Genomic DNA, 12,811 nt, shown 5'->3' with positions numbered 1-12,811 from the left:
TCCATGCCTCCGTTTGCTCTGCTCCTCTGACATCTAAGTTGGCTGAGCTCCAGGGCAACCTTTCCATGAACTGCCTTGGGTGAGCGGCTTACGTTCCCCCCTGTGCTTATCTCTTCCAGGCCGAATGCCAGAGCCTCGGAGCTCTGTAGGGTGGCCATTCTCCCTACATGGAGCAGATGGCCAAGATCCTGAGCTCTGCCCAGCAGGAGGTCTGGGAACTGCCTGACCACAGATGCCTTCAATGTTCTGCGCTTGACAAACAGATCAGCTGGCAACTGCAGGCCATGCTGGATCCTCTGTTTTCAGAGATAAGGATAGACAGGTATTTAATCCCTGGGTGCGTGGAGGTGGCCGTCACCATCCATGCTATAGACAGGACATCATCACTACCGCATCTCTTCAGGCAGCACCCATGAGCTGCTCAACCCTTGGCGCTTACCACCAAGCTTGGCAAATGCAGGTCAATCCCTGGGAGCCAGGCAGTGGAAGAACCTCAAGCTGTCCTCTGACTTCTGTATGTGCACTGCCACGTGTGCATCTGCACGCAAATAACATCAAAAAGGTGTAATAACATTTAAAAAAAAAAAACTTAAAAGGTGCAAGAAGTTACAAAACGGGGGGAAGCATGAAACCACCCCAGGCCAGTGCGGTTTTGGACCTGTGTGGACAACACTGTGCAAATGAAAATGCTCTACGTATATGTGAGTGTATGTGCAGCGTCCTCAGAGGCTACGAGAGGGCATGGCATTCCCTGGAGCTTTGTGAGCTGCCAGGTATGGGCGCTGGGAATGAAACCTGCGTCCTCTCGAGAGACATAGGTGTTTAATCCCTGGGTGCGTGGATTAATCTGGATCTCTCCATCCTCCAGACTAAACTCTCTGGAAGGAAGGATGGCGACTATTGGAAGGATGACTACAGGGCACTGGGGAGCTGGCTCAGTGATCCAGGGCACCGGCTGCTCTCCCAGAGAACTGGGATAAATTCCCAGCACCCACACGATGGCTCACAACCCAGTGGCACTGTTCTCGAGGTGGCACACAGACACACGTGCAGGCATAACACCCATGCACACAATTTTTTTTTTTAAAAAATCACAAAAATTAAGATGACTGTCATAATCTATCTAATCCCCAGATCGCAAACAGAACAAAAAGGGGTTGGGACAGAGACAAGCATATATGCTCCTCATTAAAAAACGGGCAGTTTTACTCTTAGTATTAAACCAGTACTTGTCTAATTACTACTCTTGCTGAAAATGGCAACTAACTGAGTTATAAGCAGAAAACAAACTCTGTCAACCAACTGGGGGGACAAAAAAATATAGCAAGGAGCGGCTAGTAAATAAAACCGTGTCTGCGTCAAAGACGGCGACAGACCCGCACGATTCAAGATCCACAAGTCTACAGGAAGAAGGGGGAAGCCAGGAGCATGGGGTCCTGCCCACGGCTCCCCCAAGGCTGCCTTGTAAGTCAGCTCAGGCTCTCACCAGGGGCCAAGCAGCAGCAGCAGCAGCAGCAGCGGCCCCTCTGTGCTTAGAGCGGCAGCCTCTAGAACCATGAATGAGCCAGAGAGCTTCACCTTCGGAACTGATTCAGTCTCGGGTACTCTGAACTGAGGATACTTGGGGTAAAACAGACCTAAACACACCCGGAGACTAAACGTCAGGGCCAGAGGGGGCGCTGCTGTCTCCACTACTGACAAGGCCCAGGCAGAAGAATGGGGAGCTTAAGGTCAGGCTGAGCTACAGAATGGCGAGTTGAGTGAAAATAGGGGCTGCAGCTGGGCTGGGGCTCAGTGGAGAGCGCTGGCCTAGTGTTAGCAAACCCGGCCCAACCCCCAGTGCAGTGTAAAAAACAAAAGGAACGAACACAAAACAGCCTGTCTGTGCCACTCCGGCCTGGCCGAATGGTGTGGCAAAGTAAATATGTTACACAACGGATAAGTTTTTTTTTTTTTTTGTTTTGTTTTTTAATTTTTAATATTTTTATTACATATTTTCCTCAATTACATTTCCAATGCTATCCCAAAAGTCCCCCATAGCGCCCCCCACTTCCCTACCCACCCATTCCCATTCTTTTGGCCCTGGCATTCCCCTATATTGGGGCATATAAAGTTTGCAAGTCCAATGGGCCTCTCTTTCCAGTGATGGCCGACTAGGCCATCTTTCGATACATATGCAGCTAGAGACAAGAGCTCCGGGGTTCTGGTTAGTACATCATGTTGTTCCAACAATAGGGTTGCAGATCCCTTTAGCTCCTTGGGTACTTTCTCTAGCTTCTCCATTGGGAGCCCTGTGATACATCCAATAGCTGACTGTGAGCATCCACTCCTGTGTTTGCTAGGCCCTGGCATCGTCTCACAAGAGACAGCTATATTTGGGTCCTTTCAGCAAAATCTTGCTAGTGTATGCAATGGTGTCAGCGTTTAGAAGCTGATTATGGGATGGATCCCTGGATACGGCAGTCTCTAAATGGTCCATCCTTTCATCACAGCTACTAACTTTGTCTCTGTAACTCCTTCCCTGGGTGTTTTGTTCCCAATTCTAAGAAGGGGCAAAGTGTCCACACTTTGGTCTTCATTCTTCTTGAATTTCATGCGTTTAGCAAATTGTATCTTATATCTTGGGTATCCTAAGTTTTGGGCTAATATCCACTTATCAGTGAATACATATTGTGTGAGTTCTTTTGTGATTGTGTTACCTCACTCAAGATGATGCCCTCCAGGTCCATCCATTTGGCTAGGAATTTCATAAATTCATTCTTTTTAATAGCTGAGTAGTACTCCATTGTGTAAATGTACCATAATTTCTGTATCCATTCCTCTGTTGAGGGACATCTGGGTTCTTTCCAGCTTCTGGCTATTATAAATAGGGCTGCTATGAACATAGTGGAGCATGTGTCCTTTTTAACGGTTGGGTTTATGTTACTTCCCGTGTGCCAGATTACAGCACTGCTGTTGGTTACACAGATCTTCTTAGAAATGAGCAGAGGCCTGTGATGATGTAGAAGCAGGTGTCCAAACTTCAGGAGGAGCAACATTTCCAGGGCAGCCAACCAGCCCGCTGCAGCAGGCCTGTTCTGCACTCCGAGACAGCTCTGGGTACTTTAAACACAAACATGTGAGTAAGAAGACTGAGGCCGGGGCATGGCTCTGGACCCGAGTTCACGTCCCAGAACATATGGAAAAAGCCAGTCGCAGGAGGCCCCAGCACTGCAGGACACACACACACAAGTGAGGACATGAAGGCATGGCCCTACAGACAGGTGTGTTCATGCTGTCCCCCACTTCCTTAGCTTAAACAGATCTCTCTAACTCTCAGTCCTCTCGGCGATACAACACAGGAACAATAATGAATGCACCTACTTTCTAAGGCTGCTGTGGAAGCCAAGTGGGAAGAAATGTGTGTGATGGTCTTAGAAATATCTGCAGCAAAATCCCTAGCTACAGAGAGTCAGTGACAGTGATGACAAGGCCACAGGTACTGGGCAACATCATGCAGCTGTAACATCTGGCTCCTGAACGATACGGGCTGGGGGCAGAAAACCAATGGCTTACGTTTAAACTGACAGTTAGAAAAAGAATTTCATACAATTGTGAAGCTGTCGCCTAAACACGTACAAGGTTAAAAAAGGAAAGTTAGAGCAGAACTTCAGACAAGTGGGAAACAGCAATATTTTGGTTATTTTAAAGTAGGCTTAAAAATAGCTGAGACAATAACACTATACTTCATAAGACAAGAACGCCAGAGACTCAGGCACGTTGCAGCCTGAGCTCTCAGTGCTCATGGGGTGGGTATGTGGGAGGAGTCTAGGGGGCTGGCGGACCCTAATGCACTGGTGTTACAGAACTTTCCAGAAGGAAGTGAGCAGACATGCATTCACCCCAGGTACAGCGTCGATGGAAGACCAGCGGAGAGCCAGAGAGTTTGGGGGTAGGCGACAGGAAGGTTCCTGGAAGTGATACAACTGAAGAGGTCTCCGCCCTCTTCAAGTCTTAGCTGCTCGTGTATCTTGGCAAGCTCCCCCCAGGGGAATATTAAAAGCCTGATCTTGTGAGGGTAAACACAATAACTGTGATTTCAAGGTGACAAGGGCCATGTGAGGATCCGAGGGCAGTTCTGCAGAGGGACACACACAAAGTAGTCTGTACAGAACTCAGTGGGTGAGCGGGGCTTCCTCTTCCACTGTGGGCGAATCTGAGACAAATAGGAGCTCTGCTCACAAGGATGACAGATGGGAGGGAGGAAGACCCACTCCTCAACGTGGTGACAGACAGAGGTTTCACGACTGCTGGAGACCTCAGTGTAGGAATGCACACACAGCACTGTCTTCTGGGAAGGCAAACTCTCCAGACATCTTCAAGTAACAGGAAAGGTCGACACATGCCAACATCACGCCACACATAATTTCTTAGAGGCCATCAAAGGATTAGCATGATTAAAATGGCCATGGGAGTGGTGGGTGTTCACAGATGAAGTGTAAGAAACAAGTCCTATGAAAGAGTCAGAAGCGTAGAAGAGATGCAGGCTTTTGCCTTCTGGGCATTCCAGTCATTTACCACAGCCATTAAACTGGAAGAGGAAGAAGGCCAGGGCGCTGGCCCCACGGAGTCTGACTTAGAAACCGAACTCCAAACTAAGCGGCAGTCTCCATCAGCCTAGAGCGTAGGCCCTACACAGAATAAACGTTGGGACCTTGTCAGAACCAAGCAACACGGTGCTCTTTCAAGTTATATCTTCTTTCAAATCAGTCAGCAAAAGATATGACTAAAGACACTCACCCAATGTGGTCAGTACGGACAAAAGAAAGGGAGTCCTCGTCTACCCTGAGAGAGATGCATGCATGAGCATAAACTGGGAGGCACAAAGTCACACAGAGTGGAAGCTATGGCCACAAAAAGACCCCAGGAATTGCTTCCCCTGTGAGGCTCAGAGGCAGATGGGTGCTGGGCTTCCCTGGCATCGAGCAGCAGTAGGACAAGGACAAGTCAGGAGGGACGGCCTTCAGAGGCTGTGAGTGCTTCTTAGCTTTCTGGTGTGGTTTCCTTTTTGCTTTTTAAAAAAATACAACAGACGTACCTACTTTAAAAAAAAATACACCCTCAAAATAATAATTGAAAAAGCAGTCTAAGAAACTCGGAGTGTTTAAAGAAAGGAGGACAAGGGGGTTTTGCAACTCAAGGCTGTTCCACACAAGATGTGGCAGATCCAGCTCGTATCCGCCTGAGAGACGTCCAGCAGCAGTGGTGGCTGCCAGCACGCTTGTCCTCAATACTGTCATTGCCATTATGTTACCCTGACTTCTGTGGCTTGGCGCCACTAAGGTCAAGCATGATGCAGGAAGGAAGCCCTCAGATGAGGACACAGAGCTTCTGCCCGAGGATTCCAGTGTGTGCCAGCCTCCGGCGCCACAACAGAGGAAACTGGAATCCTGGGTGGCCGAGGGACTCTGCTAGTGGCCAGAGAGCCAGCACCCCAGTCACAGGAACAGCCATGAGCAGGGAGATGGCAAGACAGACCTCAAGGTAACCCCCAAACCACAGCTTTCCTAGTGGCTGCAGCCCCCTTAGAGGTGATGCTGGCTGCTCTGCGCAGACCAGGGAGATCCTCTGTCATGGACCCTCCCCTTCTCAGTACCTAGTAAGGACCCAGTCCCCCACGGCTACATCATAACAGAGAGAAAAGGCCACGGGTGGACAACTCTCTTCACGTTTGGTAGCAAATCTTAACGCATGAGAAGGGCCTGGCGTGCTGGAAGAAAGCCTGCATGCCCGTGTGTCTGCAGTGTCCTGTCAGACACGTGCTGTGTTCTCTCTGCCACTGATGCCAGATGCACCAGCCCCGAGAGGAACAAGCAGGCGCGCACAGGCAAGCCCAGGCACCACAGCTTTTGGCACACGTCATTCCACAGCAAGTTCGACCTCCACCTTCTGCTTCCCTCTCCTGGAGCACACAGCAGCCAGGGGGCCATCCTGGGAGCGGAAATCGGCTCCTCTCCAGACAACAAACCCGCAGGCCCTGCCCTGCGATCTCTGGAACAGAGAGACACACTGCTACCCTGGCAAGCACTGGCCTTCTGTGACCATGGCACAAATGGGCCTACACAGAGAGGGCAAGCCAATGTCCTCACAACGTGCCTCTGAACTCACTTCCCTATTCAAGCGCATAGGCACGCACACATTCATGCACACAGTAACATGTGTATGGCCACACCAGCCTCCTGTGGTTGATTGGTTGGGTATCATTAAGGTAAATGGCTATTATTGTAGAAGTCTGAACTTTTAAATTTTTAGACTGAAGTGAGGGTTCTGGGCAACCATGGGGTCTATCACCAAGGTCCAGTATCTCTAGGGCACATGGTTTGCAACAAGCAACAGACAGGATCATTCATTAATCAATGTCCTTGACTGCTGATCAGCAAGAGACACCATATCATGTGACCAAGCATACAGTATAGGCCAACTGACCCAGAAAGGTATCGTGCCATTCTGCCACCTTCATACACTACACAAGGCTTTTCCATTTCAAAGACAAAAGAACAGGGCCTACCACTATGTATTTGTAAGCCTAGATGGACAGAGGGCAGAGGCAGAAGGATCCCAAGTTTAAGGCCCGCCTGGGCTATAGAGTGAGTTCAAAAATCAGCCGAGGTCAGTTGGTGAGGCCCTGTCTCAAAATAAAAAGGAAAAAGGTCTGGAGATGTACCCTAGTGGGGGACACTTGCCTAGCATGTGTGAGCCCCTGGGTTCAATTCCAGCATTGCAAACAAACACGTATACACCAGGGGCTGCTTGGCGATGCTGAAGTGAAGGCTTTCAAATGGGCAGCCGACGGAGGACAGCCTGGATTGACCTGATTTATCCGGCCAGCCTGCTGAGTCTGTTTTCCCTGCTCTGATTCCCTCAGTAGTAGGCAGGTCATGGTTTCAAAGGTATTTCTTTAACCTGTTTTTCTGCTGATCTGCTACAGAAAGAGCCACATAGCAATGAAGCAACACAGCATACCCAGGGTCAGTCCTCGAGGTCGGCGTGGCGTGCCACACGAGTCAAGAACAAAGCTTCCCAAAGCACAGCCCGGTCTGCTCAACCTGATTCACACAAGCCACTGGTCACAGGACAGCAATGACCAACACCGGCACAGAAGCCAGGGGTTCACAAGCCTTTCCATATTTCCACAGATGTCGGAGCTTACTGACAGCCGAGGGACAGTCACGGTTATACTGTGACTGCACTGCAGATAAAAGCCTGGGGTCAGAGATCATTTTCACCATGGTCTGAGAGTAACAAGTGACAGAACTACTAACAGAGTCATGGTGTCCGTCCCCATGTCCACGCCGTCCGTCCCCAGGTTCATGACACTTCTGCTCAGGGTGAAATGCAGGAGCTGTGAATTCTCAGCTAAATTAGAACTAAATGAAACACTTGGGGGTTCCTCTACATTCAGAGACAACAAAGTTCTTTACTCTGGACGAAACTACTCATGGAAAGCAGAGAGTCAGGGATGAGAGGCAGAAACTGCCTCGGAAGTGCTGGAGAGACTGCGGGCAGCCAGATGCCCTGAGAGAGAGGGGCCAGCCTTCTGCTGCCCTCCCCTTACCTGCCAGGCAGAATACATCCAACAGAGCAACGGCCTTGTGGAGAGGAGGCCAGAACCCAAGTCAGGACTTGCTGATGACAATGGGACTGAGATTAGGGTGGCAATCCTAGGAGCTTCCTAGAAGAAGAAAGGCCTGGACACTTCAGACTGCTCCCACCCAACAGAAACCCAACCCGTGGTTCAGTTCTGCATGGCACAAGAGTGATCTGCCTACGTTATCTGCAAAGCCTATCTTCCTTGGGGGATGGAAACACCAGGGATAGCCTTCGAGTATCTCTGTCCCTATTCACTACCAGAATAAGGCGATTCTACATATTCTCTGTCTACAGAGGGTTTCAGGCAGACTTAATACATTCGGGACGCAGGATGCATGGAGACAGAAGAATGAAAAATAAGAATGCAAGAGGGCAGAGGGCCAGTGGGAATACCCAACAAGAATGTGACAAGGACCTTGGGGACAGAGGAGGTGCTCACAAGGGTGGCAGAGGAAGTTACAGGCACTCAGACCCTTCAAACCCCAAACAGGCTCAAGTCTCAGAAGACAATGTCCACACATTCTTACAAATTACTACAAAGCATAGAGAAGTATCTTAAAGTACAACTATAAGCAAAGACAAACTGCCCCATAAAGAACGAGTCACAGCTATCTTCACCAGGAACGGTGGGAAGCACAGTGACTGAGAGCAAAGAAAGATGCAGAAGCAAAGGCCAACCAAGAGGTTTGCACTCTCAGCGGGGGCTGGGGAGCACCTCAGAAACAACTGAAACACACCAAGAGGAGCTAGTGCTCGGAGCTGGTGCCAAGAGGAACCACTGTGCACGCTTACTTAAGGGACACCGAGGGACAAGTGGCCAAGGCTGGATGGGAAGGAACAAGGAATGAGAATGGGAAGAAAGGCTTGGATATGAAGGGTATTTGCTGAAATTACACTCTCTGTGTGTGTGTGTGTGTGTGTGTGTGTGTGTGTGTGTGTGCACGCACGTGTTTATAAAGAAAGATGGGGTGGTGAGGTGTGCTGTTCAAAATGTAACATTCTCTCAGCTTGAACTCTGCTAGTTTATCGTAGCTGATACTTTAACTGGTAAGAGAAACACCCAGAGGCAGAACAGGAGGAGAAAGTATAGCAAGCAGGACTCGGCGGCACACCTTGAGAGACTGGCCTTAAACTCCAGAGTACATATCAAACACACAAGGACTGAATGTCCTCCTACATGACAAGGCTTGTCAGAGCCGACAGAGGCACCAGAGTGAACCAGAGGCGCCTTCATACATGTCACATAGAAGGTCCGAGAATGTGTGCGGGAAGCAAAGCCAGGACGGAGACCTCAAGTGACATCCCCACCAGAGAAATGACACCTGCCAACGAAAGTATGTCAGGCCAGCAGTGTACACATACAAGACGCTGAAGACCAAGGGTCCTCTGGTTCCTCAGCCACTCTAGGACTGCACTGCCCTCACCCAGGTCTTAAGCCTCACACTGGAAAGTCCGAGGTCTCATAGGCCTCCATCTGTGCTGGCGGGTGGGCTCCTGTGATAGCTTCCCCATTCTTGGCATTAGCAGTGTTTACTTGACAGAGTAACAGCAGTAGAGTTGGGGCGATGACCAGCACACAGTTCCAGTCCCAGCCAGGCCCTCACAGAACATGGCCAGTGCTGATGACCCAGGGACAGCAAGCACACACAGCATGCCAACACCCAACCAACCTACAACACCCTGCTTGAAGCTAGTGACACCCTCAGGAGCATACTGTCTCCAAGTGTGAGCTCTGTTTACAGCCAGACCTTCTGAAGGGTTTACGTCGGATCTCTCGGAGCACCAGAGCAGAGCAACCATGCTGTGCAAACTAAGCAAAGATGAGACACTCTAGTTCGGAAGCCTGCTTAACAGACAGGTTTGTTTGTAAGGAGGGTGGACCCTCCTTAGATGCTCCTCCTCAGGGGATGGGAAGGTGGGGAGGGGAACTGATCAGGACACCATAATCTCTGAACCATCTTTTAGTTTGAGATGCAAGCATATTTCAAAGTCCCAATGTTTGAAATTCAAGATAAAGCGAAACAGAGGAACCCTGAGCCCGACTTGGTACCGGAAGGCTGACAGGATCTCAGTCCCGTGGGATTTAGTGGAACAAACACAATGGTGGTGGTTGGCTGGCAGGAAGAAACCCCTGATGGTGTGTTTCCATGAGGGCTTGCTGGTGTCCCAGCAGAAGAAATCTTAAATTACCTTGAGCTCCTGGCAGAGAGGAGATATCGGCCAACCTCCAGTTCTGCTTGGAAGCAGCTGCACACTGTCCACACAGAAGCACTCCTAAGTGGCCTCAGAATCTAAGAGACCTGCCTAGCTCATATCCTATCCATTGCTGAGGGATGCCAGGAAGGCTCACAGACCCACAGACACCGTGACCTCTGAGTCACACAGGACCTGCTGGGCCACCTCTGCGCATGGCTGCCTGCGGAGGTCGCCTTCTCTTCTGTCTGCGTTTGTTTACCTCACGTGGACCTTCCAATGACAGAGGGTTGGTGCTTGGTATAGACTCTTTCTGGGATGACAGATGGCCATCTTCCCACCATGTCCTCACACGGTCAAGGGGAAGATCTCACTCTTAATGTCTTCCATCTCCCTCTCTTCCCCTACCTGATTCCTCCCCTTCATCCTCTTACTGAGATTCCAGTGGATCAGGGGCCGTTCTCACAACTTTATTTAACCTTAACCATGCCTAAGAAAGAAGCTATCTCCAAACAACAACACACTGGAGGCTCGGGACTTCACCATGTCGATTCATCCATAAACACCCATGCTCCCACTGGCTGCTGGTCAGAGGGAATGAAGACTCTGGGGTGGGGGTCCTGTGAGCCAAAAGAGCACAGAACAATCGCCGTCCTGCCATCCTGCAGGGGACAGAAGTCACAGACGGAAGCGCCAGTCGGATCGGGTCTGGGTGTCTCATCCTGAATCTGCTCTCATTGGTCTGCTTCCAGCTCCACAGACATGGGAGGCTGAGTTCTGTTGTGTGACGTCTTCAGAGTTGAAGCCAGGCTCTCACACGAAAGGCTCATGGCATCCCTGCTATAGAAACCTCAGGGAGCTGAAGAGAAAGCCTGATACTTTCCGCTGATGCCCTGTGATGGATTCCCGGAGCCAACACAAGTGGCCAATGCCTGTCAGGATTTAATTTACCCCAATTCAGCCAATGGGGAAACACACACACCCCGCCACGGCTTCAACACAGCAAAGGAGGCCGACCGACACAGACCAGGCAGAAATCAACCCATCCTGGGAGGAAAATTAGTTTGGGTAAACAATCATTCCAGAAATACTGAAAGAAAATCTGTCTGCAGAGTCTGAGGGAATTTCAGAAGCTCACAGGGGAGGCGGCAGCTCAGAGCCCAGCCCCCTGCTGACAAGCCCCAAACCACACCTTTTCCTGCTCAAAGGAGAGCAAGCCATGGTGAAATCTTAGTGGGAAAGCCAGCTAGCACCAGCTGGTGACAAAGCTCACCGGTCACACGGAGCTCAAACTTCAGTCATCTCAGATAGCCAGGTGACATTTCACCCTGACTGCTGAGCTCTGTCCTGAGGCTGAGAGCCCAGATTAGGTACTTTTCTCACTCCTGTGACTAAAAATAAAAAAAATAATCTGACAACATGAAGAAATTCGGGTGCATTTTGGCTCACAATGCTAAGCGCAGTTTACCATGGCGCGGCACTCCTGCGGCAGAAACGTGAGGCAGCTGGGCACCTTACATCTGCCAGGAGTCGAAGCTCGGCTAGCTTCTGGTTTCTATTCCGCCTGGGACCCCAGCTCATCACACTGATGCTGCTCCCGTGAGGTGAGACCCGCGGTGGCAATGAACCTAATCTAGAAACTCCCTTACAAATCCGGCAGAGCCTGTCTCTGAGGGGAATATGATCCTGTCAAACAGACGCTCGCTTGCCCTTCTGGCTTTGTCGTCAGCACCTCCTAGTCCAGTGCCTCTGCTTATTCTCTGGGACATAAAGACAGTTGTGGGGGAGATGACCAAGGATGTCGGTACCCTTTTCCTTGTAAGCAGTGGCAGAATAGTCTCCATGTCTGAGAGTGCTTCGAGCTGAGCGCGGCGGAGTCAGGGTGCCCCCACCCGAGGCCTGAATTCCCCAGGAGCGAGCAGACGGCCCTTCTCCACAGTGTTGGGGGTGCAGCACCTTCTCCTGTCCTCCTGGTCCCTCCCTGTTCTGAGACCTTAGTTAATCTCTTTTCTGGTTTCCAGAATGTTCCTGACTACAGCTGTCCCCAGTAAGAGGAAGTTAGATTTTCTTCTTTCCAAGAAAGTGTTTTATGAGTGCAGCTTAAAAATACTAAAAGATCAGCATGCACAAGGCCCATACAGCTTTCTCTGCTGGCCAACAGCCTGCCGCCCCTGCAGACGGCCAAGAGCCATGAGCCTCACTCACTCCAGGATGTTGCCTGCTTTGACAACCACCACCACCTGGGTGAGGAAATCCGGTGCTGCGAGGAGATGATTCTCCAGCTCTCCCCGCATGCTTGCAGAGACTTACTGGTCATGCCGGGTGTCGGGGATGCCTCTGTCCATGTGCAGCTTGTCACTCTCCACCTGGTTGAACTTGTTGCGTGCATAGGGGTCCTGCCCAGAGCGAACCATTGTACCGCCAACGTATGCCTCCTGGTTAAAGTCTGGCCACCGGACTTTGCCTGGAAAAAGTGAAGCAGAGGGTGTGGGACAAGCGGACACGAGACCAGAGTGTCGCCAGAGACGGCAGCAAGTGTTAGGTTGAGCGACAGTGGCCTTGGTTCGTTCACAGGAGGACAACTGTAATCAAGAGTATCTGAGAGGGCCCTGAACGTCGTCACACGGAAGCCAAGACTCTGCAAGACAAGAGTGAAAGCCCAAGCTCATGCTTCACTCAGTGTCTCGCAAGACAGCCAGCAACTCAGGCGCCATGGAGTTCTGGGAAGGGGGTGTTCTCTGTCTGCCTACCTTCCCAGGAATTTGGGTCATGTCCCCAAACAATCCCCGTCAGGCAAAGGAAACAACATGTGTATAAGTTTAATAAAAGACTCCACTCTGCAATCAGGCACCACCAGGATAAATGTTTGGACTGTTGGGAGTCCAAAACCAGAGCCCAGGGCAAGGTTATCCTGAGACAGTGCTGAGGAGGATTCGGGAAGAGTGAGTGTGTGAGTGTGAGTGTGAGTGTGTGTGTGTGTGTGTGTGTG

At 50.5% G+C, this 12,811-nt stretch overlaps 1 protein-coding gene across 1 annotated transcript in view; it reads right to left on the bottom strand.

The window, feature by feature from the left end:
* Positions 1-12,811, bottom strand: part of Galnt2 (polypeptide N-acetylgalactosaminyltransferase 2) — a 117,965-nt gene that overhangs the window by 29,767 nt on the left and 75,387 nt on the right. Inside the window, exon 3 of the mRNA XM_021169564.1 lies at positions 12,133-12,286. Coding sequence (XP_021025223.1) covers positions 12,133-12,286 — 154 coding nt within the window. The remainder of the gene's footprint in view (positions 1-12,132; positions 12,287-12,811) is intronic.

Source organism: Mus caroli, chromosome 8, assembly GCF_900094665.2.
Source record: "Mus caroli chromosome 8, CAROLI_EIJ_v1.1, whole genome shotgun sequence".
NCBI classification, from domain to species: Eukaryota; Metazoa; Chordata; class Mammalia; order Rodentia; family Muridae; genus Mus; species Mus caroli.
This window is presented reverse-complemented; position numbering and strand designations above follow the sequence as displayed.